Source organism: Spermophilus citellus, assembly GCF_964194105.1.
Source record: "Spermophilus citellus genome assembly, chromosome: 3".
Taxonomy (NCBI): Eukaryota; Metazoa; Chordata; class Mammalia; order Rodentia; family Sciuridae; genus Spermophilus; species Spermophilus citellus.
This window is the reverse complement of record NC_138184.1, coordinates 196,840,454-196,864,449: the sequence shown is the minus strand read 5'-3', so window position 1 is coordinate 196,864,449 and position 23,996 is coordinate 196,840,454. Positions and strand designations below refer to the sequence as shown.

At 33.5% G+C, this 23,996-nt stretch overlaps 1 protein-coding gene across 3 annotated transcripts in view; it reads left to right on the top strand.

Annotated features, from left to right (window-relative positions):
- Nucleotides 1-22,215, top strand: part of C1GALT1 (core 1 synthase, glycoprotein-N-acetylgalactosamine 3-beta-galactosyltransferase 1) — a 33,627-nt gene extending 11,412 nt beyond the window's left edge. For 2 of the 3 annotated variants that reach the window (XM_081286557.1, XM_081286558.1), the window contains exons 2-4: nucleotides 9,644-9,880; nucleotides 13,140-13,807; nucleotides 17,492-22,215. In XM_081286557.1, coding sequence (XP_081142683.1) covers nucleotides 9,644-9,880; nucleotides 13,140-13,807; nucleotides 17,492-17,695 — 1,109 coding nt within the window. In that variant the 3' untranslated portion in view covers nucleotides 17,696-22,215. The remainder of the gene's footprint in view (nucleotides 1-9,643; nucleotides 9,881-13,139; nucleotides 13,808-17,491) is intronic. The other variant, XM_081286559.1, reaches the window with a different exon arrangement.
- The last annotated feature ends 1,781 nt before the right edge of the window (nucleotides 22,216-23,996 follow it).

Genomic DNA, 23,996 nt, shown 5'->3' with positions numbered 1-23,996 from the left:
TTGAAGTAACTTGATTACAGACGACAGTAGGAGAAATTTATTACAAACTGTGAGTTAGATGAAACCAAAGAATTAATGTTAGTTTTGTTAGGTTTTTGATAATGGCATGGTAGCTTGTAAGAAAATGTTCATATTTTCAGAGAGGACTATCGAAGTATTTAGAGATAAGATGACTTGAGTCTGAGACTGGCACTAAAATACCATAATTAACTGAAGAATGAATACATGTTATTTTAAAGTTATAATCAAAATACTGGATATATGGGTTTTTTTGGGGGGGGCGGGGTTAAACTTTAATGTGCAAAGATTTTTTATAATTAAACTTTAAAAAAAACAACTCTTGAATTGCCCCATGATGAAATTAGAATACATAATTCTTAGAAGCACATTATCTTTCCTCCTTCTCCCCACTCTCCAGCTCCATTGTAGTTGGAACTGATGTCATTTTTGCCTAGATCTCTTAATTACTAGTATTGTTTTAGCCTACATAGCTTTTCTTTACAGGATAACATTTCTACGTTGTGAAATAGTTACCACAGTTTCTTGATAATTTTATGTTGGAAAGAATCACGTGTCTCTTACCAACAATGGTATGATTTCTCCATTTCTGAGAGGTTTTTTTTTTTAATATATTTAGATTTCTATCTTAGCTGAATTATATCTTTAGGTGGTATATTGAAGGTATATGGGTACTGAACCCTTGCATATTTGAAAATGTCTTCCTGTTTTGATTCTTAAATGACAACTTGCTTCATATTTAAGCCTATGAGCACACGTTTTTCCCCCTGAGAAACTTAGGTTTTGCCATATTTGTCATTAAATAATACTAGGCGCTTTTTAAAAAATCTGCCTAATGTTTTGCTTTTGTCTTGCTTGTTCCTGGATACTTATCAGAGTCTGAGTGAAATTCAAGATATCTTTTAAGTACTGATCTATATGTATCAGATTTTTTGGGTCATGTATGAGATCTTTATTCAGATTTACAGTATTTAGTACTTTTAAAGATATGTTTTAAAGTATATATATATTTTCTATTTATATATTATACATATACACACACACTAATGTTTGGAGAATGTGTTATTCTCTTTTGGCTCTCCATTGCTTGTCTTTCACGTCTGTCATTTTCTAAACTAATACAAAGCAGTCCTATACAGTTGCATTTTCGTTTTTAATGAAATATTTAGAATTGCTCTTTCATCTTTTTGCATCCTTTTTCCCCACTGCAAGATTTTTATATAGGTTCTATAATTTCTATTTATTTATTTTAAATAGAATCAATTCTCCTGGTATTGCTTAAAAATTGTGTTGGATGGAAACCTTTTTTACTACCCCCCATATATTTTTATGTACCATTTGGATCTTTCCTTTGTGCTACTGCTGGTTAATGGTTTCTCTCTAGTCATTTGGTCCCTGAGAGGGGTAAATAAGCAAGGTGTGGCACCTCGGGCAGCTGCTTTTCAGTAATTTTTTTTTTTTTAAAGGAGAGAGAAGGTCATAAAACTTCACTAGTCTAGAGGTATATCATTCAAACTTTGTATTTTTCTTATTTTGTCTGGGTGAGTAGTTTACTTTGACAATAAGTTATGCTTAATGTGTTAGTACATTTTTCTGTGCATCTTGATCCATAGCAACTGGTCACCATTTTACATTCCCTCTTGCAGTATACAGTGATCCATGTTCTCTACATCCTCACTAGTGTTGGGTAGTGTCACTATATTTTTAATTTAGCCATTCATATAGGTATTTAGATTTTAGTTTTAGTCTCATCTTCCTAATGGTAAATCAAGTTGAATATCTTGTTATCTTTACATCTTTGGCAAAATGTATTTTGTACAGTTTCTAATTGAATTTTTAAAGTGTTTTGGCTTCATTAGTTTTTTCTTTTTATGAATTGTGCTCTTTGTTTGGGTGGCAAGGGGGGTTACCAGGGATTGAACTGAGGGGTGCTTAACCACTGAGCCACATCCTCATCCTTTTTGAGACAGGGTCTTGCTAAGTTGCTGAGGCAGGTCTCAAACTTAGAATCCTCCTGTTCTAGCCTCCCAAGTCACTGAGATTAAAGACATTGCTGTATGTGACTGACTATGTTTGATATGAAGTCTAAGAACTCTTTTTCTAGCTTTAGATCCTAAGGATTTTTTTTAACCCTAAATGTTTTATACTTGCATGTTTTAGCACTTAAACCTGTAATCCATTTTGAATCAATTTTTATCTAAGAGATAAGACTTAGGTTCAGGTTTCTTATTTGGATGTTTTTATTTTGTTGTTTTGTTTTTGGCCTAGTATTGAAAAAAATGTTCTGCCTCTTCATTCATTTGTTTATGGACCTTTGTCAAAAATCAGTTGAGCATTTTTACGTGGGTCTGTTTCTGGGTTTTCTCTTCTGTTGCATTGATCCATGCCCTCTGCTGGTACTATATACTTTTAAATTATGGTAGCTGTGTGTCTTGAACTTATGTAGACTGACTCAAAATTATAGCTATTCTGGTTCATTTGCTTTAATGTAAGAATTATAAAATAATATTGTATATGTCTACAAGATAGTTTGTTGGAACATTCATAGGAATTGCATTAACCTTGCATATCATTTTAGGGAAACTTGACATCTTTTTTTTTTTTTTAACCCATGAACATGGTATGTCTGTTTAGGACTTATTTTTTTTCATCAGCATCATTTGACTTTTATTATAGAAGTCTTGAACATTTTTTGTTAGCTATACACATTTTTTGAGCAATTTGATGTCCAAATTCCTATTAATATTGATATAATGTATATATAAAGGGAGTTTTTTTTTAACTACTTGTCTTTGGTGTCTACATGTTCATCATTAGCATACAGAAATGCAGTTGATTTTGATATGTTTGTATTGTATCTTGTGACCTTGTTGAATTCACTTATTCTAGGATTGTGTGTGTGTGTGTGTGTGTGTGTGTGTGTGTGTGTGTGTGTGCAGGGGTGGGGATGCTGCAGCAGGGTATTGGGGATTGAACCTAGTGGCATTTTACCCCTGAGCTACAGCCCTGGGCCTTTTGGAGACAAGGTCCTGCTAAGTTGCTTGCTTAGGGCCTCACAAATTTGTTGAGGCTGGCCTCAAACTTGCCCTCCTCCTGGTTCAGCCTCCCAAGTTGCTGGGATTACAGCAGGTATGCACCACCACACCCAACTAGACATTTTTTTTCCATAGATCTCTAGATTTTTTTTTCATAATCATGTATTCTGCAAGTGGGGACAGTTTTAATTTTATATTCAATCTGTATGTCATTCATTCCCCTGCCCCCACCCTGCCTTTTGTGGTTCAGGTCTGATATTCATTTTTCTCATTTGTAATAGGGATACTGCTATCAAATTTTTAGGTTGCTGTGAGGATCAGAGAAGATGTTAAGTTTCTAACATGGTACCTCACGTGTACTGTATTTTAAACCTTTAAACTGTGCAATATTATATAGGAGTCATCCCAGTTTTACCAGGAAGTGTTAGAAAAATAAAAATCACAGCTCATTTTAATGTAGTTTGAAGAGAGAAGTATACTTTGAATATGTAGGTGCAACAAATGAAAATCACAATCCAGAACAAAATTATAAGTACTAGGTATTTTGCCTTGGTAAAATATGGAATAAAGCACTAAATAAAAAATTAAAAGGAAAATAAAAGAGGATTTTAAGGACTTTATTAGGAATTGCCATGACTTTCTCAGCCTAAAAATTGTGCAAAGACTTGCTTTCTTGGTTAAGGGTGTTAAAGTCTTTAGAGAGTATTGGTGATTTGATAAAGTGACTGAAAACCAAGCATAAAAGAAGATTCAAAAGGCACACCTTAAAGATACCATGAGTGCAGTTCCAGACCAACTTGATAGAGGAAATGTCACAGTAAAGCCAGTTAGAAAAAAAAAAAAAAATTGGTTCTCTGATGTATGTAAAGTATGTGTCCACAATACTATAAGTAAATAATAGCATTATGTCTAAAAGACCAAAATGTATGCACCTTAATTTAAAAATTTTGCTCAACAATGTCAGCAGTTACCTGAACCCTTCATGAATCAATAATTTTGCTGGTGGTCTTGCCTCCGTGTCAGTGGGTGCTCATGGATGAGGATGGTGGTTGCTAAAAATTGGGGTGGCTGTGATAATTTCTGAAAACAAAACAATGAAGATTACTACATCACTGGATTCTTTCTTTCATAAAAGATTTTTCTGTAGCATACCAGCTGCTGATAACAATTTTAAAAAGAGGGGTCCTCTCATACCCTGCCACTGCTTTATCAGCTAAGTTTATGTGAAATTATCATTCATTTGTTGTCATGTCTATATCAAGAAACCTCTTTGCTCATCTGTAAGAAGCAACTGCTCATTCATTATATTTTTATCATGAAATTCCACAATTCAGTCACATTCTTAAACTCAACATCTGTAGTTACTTCCTCCACTGAAGTCTTGAACCCCTCAGTCATTCATGAGGATTGGAATCAGCTAGCTTCCAAATTCCTATTGATATTGACATTTTGACTTCCCATGAATCAAAAATGTTTTTAGTGGCATTCTAGAATGGGTGAACCCTTTCTAGAAGATTTTCATTTGCCTTTGTCCAAACCAGAGGAATCAGTATGGCAGACAACCTTATGAAATGTATTTCTTAATAAGACTTGAAATAACTCATTTGTTCCATGGGCTACAGAATGGTGGTTGTGTTAGGCATGAAAACAACATTAATAATGGATACAATATTATTAAGAGGCCACCATCGGGCTTCTTACAGTGACTGGATGCATTATCAGTGAGCAGTAATATTTTGAACGAATTTTTTTTTTTTTTTTTTTTTTTTTTAGCAGTAGATATCAGCAGTGCCCTTAAAATACTCAGTAAGCCTTATTGTAAATAGATGTGTCCTCATCCAGGCTTTGTTGTTCCATTTATAGAGCTAAGGCAGAGTAGTTTTAATGTAATTCTTAAGGGCCTTAGGATTTTCTAAATGATAAATAAGCATTGACTTCAGCTTAAGGTCACTAGCTGCTCCTAACAAGAGAACCTGTCTTTTAAAGCTTTTAGCTATGAATTTTCTTTAGCTATGAGCTTCCTCTTTGGTATCTTTTTCCAACATAAGGCTCTTTCGTCTACTTGGAGATCTGGTGCAGTCAACTTCATCTAATGATCTGCACTAGATCTTGGGTAACTCACAGTGGTTTCTACATTAGCACTTTGTGCTTCACTTTGCACTTTTCTTTTGCTAAACCTCATGAATCAACTTCTAGCTTCATATTTTTCTTTTATAGCTTCCTTACCTCTCAACCTTCATAGAAGTGAAGAGAGTTAGACCCTCACTTTGGCTTAGGCTTTGGCCTGTTGGAGTATTCCAGTGGATCTGTCCTCCAGACCACTGAAACTTTTCATATTAACAGTAAAACTGTTTCATTCTCTTATCATTTGTGTGTACACTGGAATAGCACTTTTAATTTCCTTTAAGAAGTTTTCTTTGACTTTGATCAAGCTTTTGATTTAAAATAAAAAATGTATAAATCAGTCTTTCACTTGAACATTTATAGGCCATTGTAGGATTATGAACTGACTTGAACTTCAATATTGTTGTGTCCTAAGGGAGTAGAGAGGCACAAGACAGGAAGAGAGATGGGGAATAGATAGTTGGTGGAGCAATTAGAACACAAAACTTAAGTAGTCTTACTTGGGTGCAATTCATGATGCCTCCAAATAATAATACAGACAAAGGTCACAAAGCAGCATAAAAGATTCAGTAAGTTTGAAATGTTGGGGAAATTACCAAATTTTGGCAGAAACATAAAGGGATCAGGAGCTATTTGGAGAAATACTTGCTTGATAGAGGATTGTCACAACTCTTCCATCTGTTAAAAAACTATTTCTGAGGCACAGTAAATCAAAGAACAGTAAAACAAGATATGTCTGTATCTACAAGAATTAAAAAAAAAATCAGTCCTCAAACTTCTCTAGTGCCTATGTAAGAAGACTATTGAATAATATCTAATATCTATAAAGTTCTAAGGAGAATAATATTTGTACATGGTCAAGTTGTGCTTTGCATACGAAGATAATAGCAGACATTCTAGACATGCAAGAATTTCAGTGTAGCACCAGTTAGCACTGATAAAAGAACTGCTTGCTGAAATCCAGCCCTCAAAAAAATGTAACATGAATGAAAAACTCAAAATTTAGAGGAGCTGTAATATAATTACTGTTAGTGAGCTGAAATCCAGTTTAATGGGTCTAAGATTAAGCAGTCATGAAATTACAATTAATAAATTTTTACCAAACAAAAATAATTCACAAAAACTGTGTGTGCATACTGATTTCCATATTTCATACGTCAAGAAACCCAGAGATACTGTCTAAAATGGAAATATGTAATTAAATAAAGGGCCTCCAACTGCTTTGTGTTTTTCACAATTTTCTTTTTCTAATCTTAAAAGGGATCATTTGGAGAAGAGAGGGTCATACTTTAAATGTTCTTTTCATTTCAGTGTCTTCCTATATTCAGATAGCTCTAATTTATATGTTAAATCTTAAAATAACATGACTATTTCCAGTTCTGTAAATTATAACTTAAATGTGGTTAAGACTTGGAATTCTTGACTCATAGTGTGTCTGTGGAATGTTTCTGATCTCTGAGTTACATCTGTAAAATGGGAATAATATTACCTGCTTTATTCATGTAAAGCTCTTAGTACAGCACACAAATTTATAGTTACCTCTTCTATGACCCTGTTATTCACAGAAGGAAAGATCTGTAATGATATTCACCAAATGCTAATAGTTTCTTCTGGGTGATAAGATTTGGGTGATTTCTTCTTTCATGCATTTCTCTATTTATTGAAATTTTTTCTTTACAATAAATAACAGAGCTCTCTTTAAAAACAAATTTTAGTTGTGTTAGCACTTTTTTGCATCTAAAATCTCAAATGCTAAGCCTAGAAATCTGTATTTTTTAAAATGTTCAAGTGATTCTGCTGATGCATCAGATTTGGAAAGCATTTGGCATAAATAACTTCTCTCCACCCAATTCAGTTGAAATTCGAAGCCCCCAGAATTGCAGCATAGTTAAGCAATGTCATCTTCTAGTCTGTTCTGCTGCAGTACTGTTTCAGATTTGTTAAAAATCTGAAGAGGTACACATGATTTTGTTAGAAATCTGAGTGGGCTTTGAGGGTACATTCTACTTATCCGAGATATCCTAGGATCAGGAAAGAAAAGTAGCTTACAGATACTTAGTCATTAAGGCAGGTGTCCTTGAAATTGGAAGAGGGTGAGGTAAAAGTAGCAAGGAGAAGCCAGCGTATGCTGAGAGGGCAGAAGAGTAAGAGTATGGCATCACAAAACATTTTAAAATTAAATCAAATTATATATAACATCAAGCATTGTTTTCCAGGACCTCCTAGAAGACAGACTTTGAGCTTTGATTTTTCTTAGCTTCATTTTCTCTCTACTATTTTCTCTTTCAGAATCAGTACAGACAACCCTCCAAATCTACAGGTTCCACATCTATGGATTCAACCACCTGTGTATTAAAAATTCTTTGGAGAAAAATATAGCATATGTATTGAGCATATATAGGCTTTCTTCTTGTCCTTTTCCCCTAAATTCCCAAATAACAATTTCTGCAGTATAACAGTTATTTATAGAGCACTTATTGTATTAGGTATTACAAATAATCTAGAGTTAAAGTATGTGACAGAATTTATATAGGTTATTTGCAAATACTTTGCCATTTTAAATAAGGAACTTAAGCATCTGTGGATTTTTTGTGTGTGTGTCTCTAGGGAGTTCTGGAATCAAAGTCTGTAGATACTGAGGGACAGATATAATTGTCTTGAGGAGTAGAACTGTGCCAAATATCTGGTTCACCTCTCGACTTCTCCTTTCTTACAGATCTTGGACCAGAAATTCTCACTGCATTGATATCTTAAGTGTCTTCAAACTTCTATATTTTGAGTAGATTTTTCTGATTGTGCTTTGATGTTTGGTCTGAAAGCCACTCTGGAAATATAATATATATAAAATATATATTTAATAATTATATATAATAATATATATTCTTGAAATATAACCATGTGAAATTGTTTGATATTTGTCGTTATATTGATAATCTTAGTTTGTACATCTTGGTTTCATATTTAAAGGTAATTTTGATTGGGAGGCTTATCTCCCAAACTTTGGTCTTTATTGTATATGTCCTTTGTCCTTCGGTGTGAGTGGTGATTGGGTGTAGACGTTGAGAAATGTAATGGAAAGAGCACTGACTTTTCTTAAGCAGTCAGATCTGGGTTTAAATTGTGGCTCTTCTTGATTGTGCCAACATATATTAGTTATTTAACTTTTAAAAAATTCTGTTACCTCATCTGTGAAATAGGCATAGTGAGAATGAAAACGAAATTATGTATGGACAGTACCTGGCATATGGTAAATGCTTAGCAAACTTACTGTTTAAATTATCTTGGAGAATTAGAAACTATACATCTAGGACCATTCTAATAGCAATTTAGAGGAATTTATAATTTCATAATGTATGAATGCTTAAAGGGGCCATATATTTTGTGGGAGAGTTTTTTTAGGTATTTTTTGAGCAGCAACTGTGTTCCAAGCATCCTAGTTAATCTTGTAATAGATAGATATGATCCAGGATCTTGCAGTCCAGTGGGATAGCAGAGAGAGATGGTAAGAGCATGGTGTAGTTACTCCAATATCATGAAGTTGGGGTATTAATTACAGCTGGAGCCTCTTTTTTCATAAAGAGTCAGGTAAGGCTTTGTGGGCCATACTATCTTTTTAGAACTACTCAGCTCTAACTTGGAGTAAGAGTACAAAAGCAATCAGAACCAGCACACAAATGAATGGGTATGGATATGTTCACATAAAACTTTCTTTACAAAAGCAGATATGAGGCTAGCCCCTTCACAGACTAAATTACTTTGACATTTTGGTATGGGGGGCAGGGATTGAATTCAGGGGCACTTGACCACTGAGCCACATCCCTAGCCCTATTTTGTATTTTATTTAGAGACAGAGTCTCTTTGAGTTACTTAGGGCCTTGCTGAGTTGCTGAGACTGGCTTTGAATTGGCGATCCTCCTGCCTCAGCCTCTAGGCATCCACCATGCCTGGCTACTTTTACATTTTTAAAGAGTTGTTTAGAAAGAATGAGATGCTCTAGACAATATGTGACCCTGGAAGCCTGAAGTTTAATTTCTAGTCCTTTACAGAAAAAGTTTGTTAACCCCTGAGTTGGAGAATAGAGTAGCTTGTGATTGCTATAAAAGAAAGGTAGATTTTAAGTACTATTGAGTTATTGACAACTAAAGAAGTAAAAGATCATGGCAAGCAGTCTTGGGTTCATGAAGGATCCTGGTGGGAAGAATGGGAAATTCTGTGTGCAAATACTGACAATCATCCAAGCCAACAATGGTTATTCAACTTATTACCCATGTGTTTTATTTAATTGTCTATAATATGCTGTTATAGCAGCAAATAAGGTGGTAAAGTCAGATAAGTTAAATACTGTTAGAGTATTTTTTCTGTATGAAAGGAATTAACTTTCCATGATTACTGTAAACATCAGACTTTTTATTCTTATGTACATTGCTTTATACTTTTATAACACCTTTTTTTTTTTCCCCCTCCAGAAATACACTTTCGGGAAATGGCCTCTAAATCTTGGTTGAATTTTTTAATTTTCCTCTGTGGATCAGTAATAGGGTTTTTTTTATGCTCTCAGCTATTTAGTATTTTGTTGGGAGAACAGGGTGACACACAGCCCAATATTCTTCATAATGATCCTCATGCTAGGCATTCTGACGATAATGGACAGAATCATCTGCAAGGACAAATGAACTTCAATGCAGATTCTAGCCAACATAAAGGTATGGTTTATGTTATTAAGGAGTATATTAGTCTAAGCATTGAGTGTTGAGAAATTTATCTATATGAATTTTGTTATATCACTATGGATTATTCCAGGTATTAAAACAAAATTTTATTTGCCTAATGAGAAGGAATTGCTAAAGCCCATATTTATTTAGGAAATAAGTTATTTTAAGTTTATTTTTCAGTAAAAATGGTTCAGAAACCATGATTTGGAAAAAGGACCAAGTTTTAGAAAGTTTTTCTTTAGGCTCAATTTTGTTATCATGGTTCATCTGTATATGTGGGTTTTGCTGTTCTTTTGTTTTGCTCGTGGTTTATGCTGAGTCTTGTTTTTCTAGCAAAACTCAAGGTTATATCTTATAGTATGAAGTGTTACATATGTTTAATGTAAATATAGAATGATATTTACATATTAACTACTGATACAAATTGAAAATTGAAGTTTATATAAGTGATCTTCTATCCTTTTGAGAAAAAAAAAAACAGGGAAGTAAAAGTACAAAGGATGTGTTACAATGACTTCATTTTTCTCCTGGTCTCTTTAAGCAGATATTTTCAGTTGAGTCTTCCATGTTCCACTTAATGTTGTTTTTCTGCACATTTCTATCTTCGGTATTTCCTTTGTATGTGAAATATTGTCAACTTTCATGATTTTAATTTCCACCTGTTCCTTATAGTGTTTACTTTCAGCCCACTTCCAGACACTTTGAGTTGTTTCTTTCTTTCCAGTAGTAAATTAATTCTTCCCTTCCTTTCATGCAGGTATCAAAGGTGGAGGTATCATAGCCCAGTTGTTTTATCAACCATGCATACAATGAACAAATTGTCATGTTACATGAATGTTTATATAACAATGATTGAGCTCTGACTAGCCCTCTGTGTTCTTATTATAGAGCATTTTGGTCACTATGTACTTGTTCTGTGGCATATCTGTCTCAGATCATTAATTTGAGTCAGACTTCCCTGCTACCTGTAGGTTATATTATGCCTCACTGCAGGTGCATTTTTTGATACCTTTTGTTCCACCCAGTGGCCTACACAGTACATGTTATGCTAAAAATTTAACTCCTTTTCTTTTTCTTCTCTCCTAAAACTTGTTTTTCCTATATTACCATCTGCCTGCAACAGAAACTATGAACTCATGGTACCTACTTTATGTACCAATCAATTCCATTTGTGACTAAATTCTAATGTAATTTTAGATATTTCTTCCCCTCAGTCCATGGTACATTTTCCCTAATTCAAGCCTTTAGCTATATTCACATAATTGCACTTAACTGAACTTTCCCATATCTTTTGTTCTTTCTTTTGACGAGTTCTACTCATTTTAAGTTCTATTTTCTATGTTATCCCAAGTTCTTATGTCATTGCTCTATAGGATTTATCATCTACTACTTTCTTTTCCTTCAGCCCATGGAACCTTTGTACATATATTCTCTTAGTATGTAGCAGTTATTTCTTCACATGTCAATCTCCACTGTTAAACTGAATTTTTATGTGGCAGGAAGTATGTTTTACTCACCTTCATCTCCTAGGCTAGTACATGCCTGGTACAAAGTACTTAATGAATAATTAAAAGAATGAGAATATCTGCTAGGTCTAAAAGTGGGGAGAAAGCTGTCTTTTCCTAAATAAGACAGAGCAGTGACTCCCACCTATACCATTTCCTGTGTCCATTCAGTGTTTAGATGTCTGTATAGCTTAGAGATTGGGTTTCTTGGGTATTTGAGCAGTGAATGCTTTCTTACTAAAAATAGTGGAATTTTTTTTTCCTGCTTTTATCCTTTTGGATTGTGAATTCTTAATCTTCAGAGGACCATGAGAATACATGTTCATGCCCCACCCAGCCATTTCTTCTGTTCTCTCAGTTAACTAGCAAATTATACCTACCCTTAATGTAAATTTTTCACAGGACTGAAGTTTTATAACACAATGTTTAACCTTAACTTTAAAAGTATGCTTCTTTATAATAACCACCCTAAAACATTTCTACTCAAAAGTGTATTTTGTATACTCATGCTGGTCTGCAACTAAATAAGTGTTGAAGTTGGGAGTAGACAAACTTTATGATAATTCTGACAAAGTATTTTGTCCGAATCTAAAAATAAAGAATTAAGGCTTATGTTTTATATTTCTTTAGTTCACATTTTCTAATGATTTTTTAATTTTCTTTTTAAAAGTCTGTAATGATTAGAAATAAAAATTGGTCCTTCACCACAAATCATTTGAGAAGTGCTAGTCTAGAATCATAATTGGGCTCTTCCTCAAGACTAAACCAGTGCTTCTTACAATGTGGTGCTGGTCTAACAACCAAATAAGAAGCTTGCACCCAGATTTAAGTACTTAAGCTCTCTACTTAATTGAATACCTTTTTTTCTTTTTCCTCCTTTTTTGGTAGCAAGCCTTCCTTGATTAAAGAAGCACCTTATTTCTTTGCAATAGTTTAAAAAACACTGCTCTAAGGCTGGGATATAGCTCAGTTGGTAAAGTGCTTGTCTTGAATACACAAGGCCCTGGGAAAAAAAGAAAAAAAAACACTGCTCTAGACAATCTTGGAAATCCTGTACCCCTTGTTCTGTTTTGTTTTTGAATGGCGGATTTGCATTTTTGAATGAGGTATGTATAGAACAATCAGAAGTAAACACAGCCATACATTAACTCCTTTGCTAAGTTAAACAGGTGTAATCATGAGATGTTTTAGGGCCACCTCAGGGTTCCTGTGGACAGTTGATAACAGTGGACCTTCAAAAATGAACTGTCACTTCAGCAGCATGTTTTTTCTGCCCTTGAGAAGCTCATTCAGAGCAGTGTGAAATTCCTGTGAATGTTGTGCTAAAAAAGAGCTGAAGTCCTCTTTATAGTATAAAGTACCAAGCAGAGACTATTTAAGGTAGTATTTAATGTTCATCTGAATCACCAGAACTTGTTAAAATTCAGAGTCTGATTCAGTATGTTTGATGTGAAGGCTGAAACTCTGCATTTCTAAGAAACCCCCCAGGTGATGCTGATACTTTTGGTCAGTGAATTACAGTTTGAGTAGTAAGAATTAAGGTCCTAGTGAGTCTAGTGAACTCCTTGGATGAAACTGACATAAAACCAATAAATCAGAATGTAGTTCACAGTAGGTCGTTTTCTTTCATCTAAATTACTAATGGATGGATAGTTTTTTGAAATTGTTTAAGAAATGTTTTACTTCATCATAATTTGGATTTTGCATCAGTCTAAGTGTAACTTTTAAAAATGTTTGTTTAATAGATGAGAACACAGACATCGCTGAAAACCTCTTTCAGAAAGTTAAAATTCTTTGTTGGGTTATGACAGGCCCTCAGAATCTAGAGAAAAAGGCCAAACATGTCAAAGCTACATGGGCTCAACGTTGTAATAAAGTGTTGTTTATGAGTTCAGAAGAAAATAAAGACTTTCCTACTGTGGGATTAAAAACCAAAGAAGGCAGAGATCAACTCTACTGGAAAACAATTAAAGCTTTTCAGTATGTTCATGACCATTATTTAGAAGATGCTGATTGGTTTCTGAAAGCAGATGATGATACATATGTCATACTAGACAATTTGAGATGGCTGCTTTCAAATTATGACCCTAAAGAACCTATTTACTTTGGGAGAAGATTTAAGCCCTATGTAAAGCAGGGTTACATGAGTGGGGGAGCAGGATACGTACTAAGCAAAGAAGCCTTGAAGAGATTTGTTGATGCATTTAAAACAGAGAAATGTACACATAGTTCCTCCATTGAAGACTTAGCCCTGGGAAAATGCATGGAAATCATAAACGTAGAAGCTGGAGATTCCAGAGATACCACTGGAAAAGAAACTTTTCATCCCTTTGTACCAGAACACCACTTAATCAAAGGTTATCTACCCAAAACCTTTTGGTACTGGAATTATAACTACTATCCTCCTGTAGAGGTAAGTTTAGAAATTTTGATATTTATAAATATTTGAGACTGATGGACTTTTGTTAACTTAAAAAAAAACTAGCTAATATGTGTAGATTTTTTTAGTACCAACAACTAGAACTCTTCCTATGGCAGTTTAACAAAGCAGATGAGAACGGGCATCAGCCACAGTCATTCAACAAATATCTATAAATACATTTTAGATGAAGAGATACATAATGAACAGGGAGACTAGTAAAGATATGTTTTTAGGTGGTGGGAAGTAATAGGGGTAAAAAAAAGCCAGTTAAGAAAGTGAAGAATGACCTATAGTGGATGATATACTCTTTGTTGGATGATGATTAAGGAAATCCTAAGGGGTAATTTTTTATTAGTACTGAGAATTGAACCTAGGAGGTATCTATCACTAAAAACTACATCCCCCACCCCCGCTGCTTTTTTTTTTCTTCAAATTTTGAGACAGTCTCGATAAGTTACCCACGCTGGCCTCAGTCTTCTTGCCTCAGCCTCTCAGGTCACTGGGATTATAGGCATGCACTCTCACAACTGGCCCGATATAACTTTTGAAGAAAAACCTGAGTGATTCTAGAGAGTAGATTGAGATGATCTGGTTAAAGAACATTTTTTTTTAACTACCTTTATTTTGTTTATTTTTTAATGTGGTGCTGAGGATCAAACCCAGTACCTCACACTTGCTAGGTGAGTGCTCTACCATTGAGCCACAACCCCAGCCCCTGGTTAAAGATCCTTCTATTCCTCAGAAACAACATATGAAAAGACTGAGGTTCAGAAAGACTGAGGTTCAAATTCTCTCCTATTTAAGACTTAAATGACATTGAATGGACAGAATTTGGCTAAAATCTGAACCTCAATTTCTTCATTTGTACCTTAGCTTACATTCCTGAGAATTTTATCTAGATTGTAAAATATTTTAAATTTACAAACATTTCAGAATAACGATAACTATATTCATCATCTAACTTTAATAAATACTAATCTTTTGCCATATTTGCTTCAGATCTTTTCAAAGAAAAAAAGTGTTACAGTTGAGGCTTATTTAATATCCTCCTTAGTTCCCATTCCACTTTCTACAGAATCAAACACTATCATGAATTTGATATTACTCATTACCATGCATGTTTTTGTTTTTCATACATACTTATGTATCCCTAAATATTTTTTTAAAATAAATAGAATTATACCATCTGCATTTTCTACCAATTTCCCAATTCACACATTGAGATACATTAATACATGCATTAGCTTCATTAATTTAAACTGCTGTGTAGTAATCTATGAACATACAGCAATTTGTCCATTGGATATTCATGTTGGTTATTCTAGTTTTCCACGGTTGTAAAATATGCTGCATTGAACAAGTGAATATGCTAGGAATCATGAAACCTAGCTTTTATACTCGATTCTGTTGTTAGTTCCCTATGCCTTCTTCTGTCTGGCCCCTACATACTAACAATTCACTTCATGATACCACTCTCTTCTTCACAAGCCAGTGCTTTCAAATCATTATCTAGAATAATGGCTTTCAACCAGGAGCAATTTTGATACTCAGTGGGTGTTTGATAAGGTCTGGAAACTTTTGGTTGTTAAAACTAGGAGGTTGGGCTGGAGTGGTAGCATAGCGGTAGAGCACTTGTCTCACACATGTGAGGCACTGGGTTTGAACCTCAACACCACACAAAAATAAACAAAGGTATTGTGTCTATCTACAACTAAAAAAAGATATATTAAAAATATATATTAAAACTAGAAGGGAAGTTGCTATTTCAACCTAGTAAGTAGAAATCCATTAGATTTTTAACTGTTCACAATGTACAGAACAGTCCCATCCCCCAACAAAGAATTATCTGGTACAAAACTCATTGCCAAGGTTAAGAAACTCTGGCCTAAAGCATCTGGCCCAAGCTTAACATAACTAGCTTTAAAAGGAAATTTTAAGGTAAATCACTACTGCTGCTGCTGCTGTCAACCACCTTTGTTTGTATTATACAGACGTGGCATCTAATCCTTAAAATGATGTTGTATTTAATAGGTGACAAAACTGAAGTTCAGGAAAGTTAAGTAACTTGACTAACCGGGTAATAATTTAGGTAGTGTTGCAAACCACCATTATTTTTTTTAAAAACGTCTTTCCCATTGTACTGCTAAGGAGCTCCTCAGTGATTAATAGGATGTGTACCAAAAGAAGTGGATCAGGGTGGGTATGTTAAAATAAATATTCCATTGTTGAGGTAAAATTCTATGTTAATAAATGAATTTTAAGATTCATTTCTATGTAATGAGACTATTGTAATTTTATGCTAGCATTTTATTGCTTATTCTAGCTACAACAATTTCTTAGATTGTAAAGTAGGTATCCTGATATGCTTTTTGATAATCCATTTTTCTTTGGAAAAACAGATCTCTTAACATATTCTGACCATTTCAAGATTACTTGACCTTCCATATTTCTGCCCCATTTCCCATTAAAAAACATTCTAAAATTTAAAAACTTTATAAAGCATCTAATACACCAAAATGTGTATTAGTATTACTAAGTATATCTGATAATCGGTACATACGTTATAATAGCAAAAGGACAACATAATTGTGATTATTTTATAACCATAATATATCCTTATATCCTGTCTTCCTTTTTAAGAGTTAAAATAAGTGGAAATCATAGTCTAAAGCTTATATAGGTATATTAATATTACTATGTAATTGTATTATATATATATATATACACTATGTTTAAGTTTTTATAGGTGTTTCACATCTGGGATAATGAGCAAAATAGATTAAATGTTTAATCGAATAGATCAGCATGAACCTTCTCTAGGAATTTGCTACCCTGACAGAAACATCAAATCGTGTTTTTTTTTTTTAATTCTTCAGATACCAATTCCTATCCTAGATTGAGATTGATATTGTGTTAAAAAAAAAAAAAAAAAAAGACTGGTGCTGGAATTAAACCTGTTCACCAACCCTATTAGGAATTAATGAGAATTATGTAATCGAATAAAGTTTAAATTTGACCAGCTTACCTGAGGGCCTCAAAAGATTCTATGAAAAGGTTACAAAAGGTTCTATAAAAAGATCTCCTTTTAATAAACACCTTTTGCAGATAAGGAAATTGAAACTTTTGGAGATTTCATAAGTTGCCCAGGATCAAGTACGTATACTCAAATTTGTATTCAAATCGAGGTCTGACTTGAAAGTTCTTCTCACATACTATACTATTTGGGTTGACATAGTATTAGGTTACAGACCATAATGGACAAGGCTTTGTAGTTGTTGAATGCTCCAGAGGTATCTGAGTGTCAACCAAGTGAAAAACTACAGTAAGAAAATTATGAAGTAAAAGCAAAAGTTGAAAACAAATCTAGTTTTAATTCTTTGTATACCTGCGCTTTTCATTTGAGGAAGTTTGAATAATTTTATCTGCTGAAACACTGAAGAGTGTGAAAGAATATTGTATCAGTTAGAAATACTTTGGTAATTTCATGTTTGGTATTAAACCATTAGGAACTCAAAGTACTGTTGGTTTTTTCCTATAGGTCTAAAAATTAGGTACTTCTGTTTTACCTTGCCAGTTTGATGCTTGGATTCTTTTAAATTAGTGTATACCCTCTAAGAGTGTTATAATGTCATATGTGCTGTTGATTAACAATACCTGTTTCTGCTGCTCTTTTAGGGTCCTGGTTGCTGTTCTGATCTGGCAATTTCTTTCCACTATGTTGATTCTACAACTATGTATGAATTAGAATACCTCGTTTATCATCTTCGTCCATATGGTTATTTATATAGATATCAACCTGCCTTACCTGAGAATATATTAAAGGAAATAAATCAAGAAAACAAAAATGAAGATACAAAAGTAAAATTAGGAAACCCTTGAAAGAAAAATGTGAATGAACCGAGGTAAAATGTCCAGCATTGCAGTGAAGAACTTCTGCATTTCTGACATAGAACCCTTAAATCCCATTGAGAAATTCATTCTATGAGAACATTCCATATAGAAATCTTTCAACTGAAAGACTGTAAACTTAAGCTTTAAATGAGCTGTGAAGTCTGTTAAAATGTGTTTTGATACAGTAATATATAAATATAAATACATATATATGAAAAATATGTGTTTTCTTAAGACAGTGGCAAGGTAGAAGAACTAGAAGAGATTTTGTTGCCTGCTCCTGACCGTGTGTAATATTGTCACTGAAAAACTAAAACAGTTAAATTTGCTAAAACTGCACTGTACCATGTAACATACACAATGCTAAACAGATCTGCCTTAAATTTAGAAGGAAATATCGTTGCTCAGTGTTGTTTATACTCATTTGCTGTGTGATATAAATGAAACAATCCCACCACACAGTTGTCTAATGAAAATTCTGCTGTGATTATTTATAATCAGCAATATTTATTCAAAAAGAAGGTAGAATAAGAATGGCACTTATCCTAAAGTGCATTAATAAAATTACATTTTCAAAGTTATCATGGGCCTTGACTATATTATATACTTGGTTCTAATTAATCTTTTACCTGGTCCCTATTCCCTCCACACCAAATATGTTTAACCACTCTCAAATACTGTTCTCCACTATTAATGTTTATTTACAAAGCATTAATATCATTCTGTTAACATGCATTTAAAATATTTTTCAGGTTTACCCATTGTTAATTATGGGTATTAAAGCTATTTGGGCATGCTTTTCTTGTATCAGTGCCATTCTCAGGTATTGCTGACGTTTTCAATCGATTATTTAAAACTCCAACTACATGAATATTATTCCTTTCATTCTCATCCTATTAAGATGAGAACTTGTTTGTGCCTTTCATAACTTGTTTAAAGCCATTTTAAAATTCATTTTTAGTCTGAGGTGGCTAATACACTGGCAAAATATTTTGAATGCAGGTTTTGACCAGTTAATTTAAAACATTAGAAAATACAGAGTGCTTAAACAAACTAAAATGTCATATAATTAAAAGACCAAATACTTAGTCTAAGTTTGATGCTGACTTATTACTTTGGGATAATTGTCTTGCCAGTGAATAATTCTAACAAAGCAGAATACCCATTCAAGACTGCCATCAAAAAACAATTAAGATTATTATTAATGTTGCATACGATTTACATTTCTTATTATGCTAAATTTACATGGTTGTCCCTTCATTGACTGTTGCTTGGCTCATATATTTATTGTGCCAAAACATGTCAAAACCATGACTTCTCTGGGTGGTATATTTGAGAGGATGTTCATTTCAGTGGCTATTTATGGAGTACCATGTCCACATAGTGAAAACAAACACCTTTTTTAATCCAATACATTTGTTCTTGTTGATTTCATGATGGTTCATTCCATCTGGCAAAATTTCAAGGCCATTCATTCTGTTCTTTGAACAACTATTTACCATGGTGTGGACATGGACTTATCTGCTTTCTTTACTAGAAATGTAAATGGCTTAGCATGAACATTCAAAAATCTTAAAATTCACTTGTAGGAAATGAATGCTGCAATGAATCCTGGGCTCTGGAGTCAAGACTGCCTGGGTTTTAAATCCTTGTTCCATCACTTAATTATTTTTGTAACCTTGAACAATTTACTTATTTCTCTGTGCCTCAGTTTCCTCATCTGTGAATTAAGAATGATAATACTACCTACCTCACAGGATTTTTTTTGAGGATTAAATAAGTTAATATATGTAAGGCTCTTAGAACACTGTCTGGCTCAGAATAGGGAGCAATAAGTATAAGGTTTTATTGTTCTGTAATCTTAAAGAGTATAAATATTAAATGAGGGAAGGGATCAAATCAGATACTGAGGGAAATATTTTGTATATATCTTATAATAAGTAATAGCTAGTATTTATCTAGTGCCTACTGTGTGCCAGGTACTGTGCTTTACTCTGTGTACATGAGTTAATCCTCACATATTGGGTGTTATTCCTATATTACAGATGAAGAAACTGAGGTTCAGAAAATTAACTTTTTCACTGTCACAAAGCTAGTAAGTAACAGAGGTTGGATTTTTACTCATTCTATGTGCTCTGACTTGTATTAGCCTTGGAGTTAGTCATTTAGTATTATTCCCATTTTCACATACATGGTATGACCTCTGATATATTGGCCAGTAATAGTCATACTGACCAGCCAAATTCTCATAGTGATTCTTATCTCATGCTCTTGCCTGGGAGCTTATCTAAATGGTCTCAAGACCCTAAGCCCAGAAACTCTGATATTTAGCACGGGCTGTAGGAGTTACATTCTTACCAGATAATCTAGAGTGGTGGTTGTCAAAGTGTAGTTCCAAGAAGCAGAGTCAGCATCACCTGGGAACTTGTTGGAAATGCAGCCCCTCTTGGGCCCCAGCCCAGACTTCCTAAATCAGAAAGAAATTCCAGGACAGGAGCTAGTAGTTCTGTTTAAACAAACCATGTAGGCAAGTCTTACTGATCTTAGGAGGAGAACAACTGCCTAGCTACCTACATGATTCTGGTGCAAATAGTCTCAAACACTCAGGATTACTACTCCACGGATAAATAATTTTTTCAAAGATTTAGACCCAGAATATTTTGAATTGAGTATAGTCCAAGATGACACTACATTAAAGGTAAAATACTTTAAAGATAATTTAAAGAGTCTGTGGATCATTGATTTTGACAATACACTTTAGCTTCTCCATACTGACTAATATTGAGACCTATAGTAAAATCTACAATTCTCCCAAGTTTAGTAATTTCCCATTGGACAGGAAGGATTAGTGCTAATTAGTACACAGTAATTCATTTAAAACATACATCATTAGCATCATAAGAAATATCCACAACTAGCCAGGCATGGCAGAGAATGCCTGTAATCCCAGCAACTGGGGAGGCTGAGGCAGGAGGATTGCAAGTTTGAGGCCAGCCACAATTGTTATTAAAACTTTTTAAATAGAAGTAGCAAAGTGCTATTTAATAAAATGCAAAGCGTTTTTTGCTAATTCATACCATCAATTTAAATTTCATCACTTTCAAGATTTTGACTATCCTATATGATCTAAGAAGCAAAATAATTCTAAGTTCTTGATAAAGCACATAAAACAGGATTTCATGGTGATTCACCATTTTAGCTTAAGATCTTTGTCATTTGGATAAATGATTTTAGTGTGGTCTCAAAGCATAAGGCTTTTGCTGTCTTATGTTTTTTAAATACAGTATACTTATAAAGGTGAGAAGTTCATAGGTTTGAGGCAGGATTTTTGTTCCAGAATTTGTTTTTAAAAACCTTAATTTTCAGGAGTTTTTGTCACTGTAATAAGATTAGAAAATGCTGACCAGTTTTTAATGTTTTTGAATATGGTAATTAGACTTGAGCATTAAACTTGCTGATTATTTTCATAATTGTTTATTTTTCACTTCCTTGAGCCTACTATCAAGCTGTATTAGCAGACTGAGGCACTGTTGTACTTGAAAGACCCCCTCATTTAATTGATGAGATCATGTCTAGCCTTTTATTCTTCATTTAAATTTTCAGTTCATTAGATTATTATTCTGTTTAATTTCTATTCCTTTGTATTTATTGAAGTTCTTTATTTCCTTTATAAGTACCACTTTTAGTTACTCTTAATGCTGCCTTCATAAGGTTAATTTGGCTGTTACAGGTGATTAGAATTTGTATGACTTGCTGATAATTTTATACCTACTAACTTTAGGTTTCCCTAGGATTAAATGTCTAAAAACAAATAATGCCTGCTGGCTCTCAGGATACTTGCCCTACTTAAAAAGTTACAATTTTAAACTAACCCTCCATCTTTATTAAAGGAGGTAGTTACTTGAATCTTACCTACTCACCCTCTTCTTAAAAATAAAACTCATTTGCGCTATTTCTCTACTTCTTTATAGTAGGTTTGACAGAAACATACTTAAATCTGGGAGATAAACTGTGGTATATTTTATGCTAAGTGTAACATCTATTGATTTTAAAATGACACATTTATATATCAGTTGAAATAAAAAATTTAACAGATTAAAATAAGAATGTTTACCAATTTTCTTAGAGGAACCAACTCTAGAAAGTAGTTAGTTGTAGAATTGAATTGTGCTACTTCAACCCCCTTCCTCTCTAGTTTCAGTTTATATTAGTTTTGAATGACTTTGCAGGGCCCTACAAATTAATAATCTACGTGAAGTATATTAGAGGGAAACTAATCTTACTGCTAAGCAGTGTGTTGTACTATATAGTGAATGTTTGTGTTTTGGAATTTAAAAATTATTTAAAAGTAATTGTGTTATGAATGGTTTAAAAATGTTTGGTGACTTGCTTATTTTAAGTGATCACCATTAAGTCAGAAAAAATGTATTTTTAAATGTTTTTTAAAGTGCCTTTTGAAAATTTTTAAACAATGGATTTAAACAACTGCATAAAATAAATTACCATGTTCAAAATTGTTTCATCTGATTATTTGTAACCGAGATAAAAGTTGCGGGATTAATACTTTTTTATGGGTAGTTTGGGGGTGTTTTTCTGTCCAAGGTTTTCAGTTTGAAAAACCTTTCATGTTTTTTTCTGCAATATAGATCATTTAAGGTAACAAAATATTCCACTGTAACTTAGGATAATTTTCCTTAAAAAAATTAGAATACCTTCTGTATAGTTCAAGTGAGAAAGAGATGGAGAGAGAGGGCTAGGGAGGGGGGGAGTGGGGGGATAGGGGTGGGGGAAGAGAGAGAGAGAGAGAGAGAGAGAGAGAGAGAGTGTGTGTGTGTGTGTGTGTGTGTGTGTGTGTGTGTAGATGGAAGACGGATTACTTTTCTATTTGGTATATTTTCATTTATCATGTACTCCAAGAAATTCATTGAACAGATGATTGTACCTAAAAGCAACCGCTAGAAGTATAGTGGTAAGCAAGACATACAAATCCCTGTTTTTACAGGGCCTTAGAGTTGGAAAACAAGTCAATAGAAGAGTGAACAAGATACATCAGAAAATATTGGGAAAATAAAATTATATAATAGAGCAGTTTTCTGGATGGGACCTCAAGGAAGACCTCTGAGAAAGTAATATTTGAGCTGAAACCTGAATGATGGACATTTTGTATATTTCAAAAGTTCCATATCTGTCAAATTCTTTGCTGCTAGAATGTTTGCTTATTCATGCTTTGGGCATATCACAAAGGCTCACTGAAATAAGATCTGTAGGAAAAAAAAAAAACCCTTGGTATTTTTAGGCATATTTCATCCAGAGCTCAAGTCTATTGATACTAAATTTGTCTGATTTCAGGGTATGAAAAAAATTTACTGAGTATTATTCCTAGGCAAACTTGTTAACAGTGTCCATAATGCTCTTGAGTCTTGCCTATCTTCCTCAATTTTCAGTAACCTGCTACCCAGTATGTTCATATTTAACACACACAAGATATACATTGTTATTTGGATTAGGCAGCTTTAGAAGAGCTAAGGAGATAAATACTACTTCGTGTGACTTTAGTAGCAGAATTATATGAAATAATATCTTTTCCAATGATCTGTATTTAGTTGTGCAAGTAGATTTATTTACCTAAATACATACAGATTTCACTACTTATTTTATTTTTCCCAAAAGTATAATCTCAGGACTGGGGAGAAAAGAGGATTATTGCTGAATTTATCTTCTTGCTAAAGGAAAGGGACTACCTCAAATTTTTCATCAGATCTAATGATGCTGATAATAAAGATTGTCCAAGAGAAATTCCTTGAATAGTTCGTTGAGTGAACATTTAATAACTAAAATTAAGTTCAGCATCATTGGTATTCTTCAGATCTGGAAATATTAGTAAAATATAACTGAAACTTGTTTTGCCATGAGTTTGGTTTATTAATGGATTTAGTATTGCTGCCTAGAATTTTACCGTTCTTAAAACTGTCTATATTGCATTATTTCTTTTGCCAAAAGAACAACCAGTTTGTGCTAATACTTCTTGTATTGTTATTTTTCTAGCAATGAAAATTTGTTCAAGGACATTAAAACACTTTCTCATACATGTTGTCCCTATTATATAGTGCAGTTGAATCCCGCAGCTTACTTTGCAGTAACAAAATACTCATTGTCTTTATGAAATTCAGTTCTAAAATGTCAACTGTTGAATATCACTTTCCACTAATTTCATTGTCATTTTTAGATTGTGGAGAGGTGATGATGAAATCCTGAAAGTTGTTTGTAAGGGAATGATTCAACTTTTACT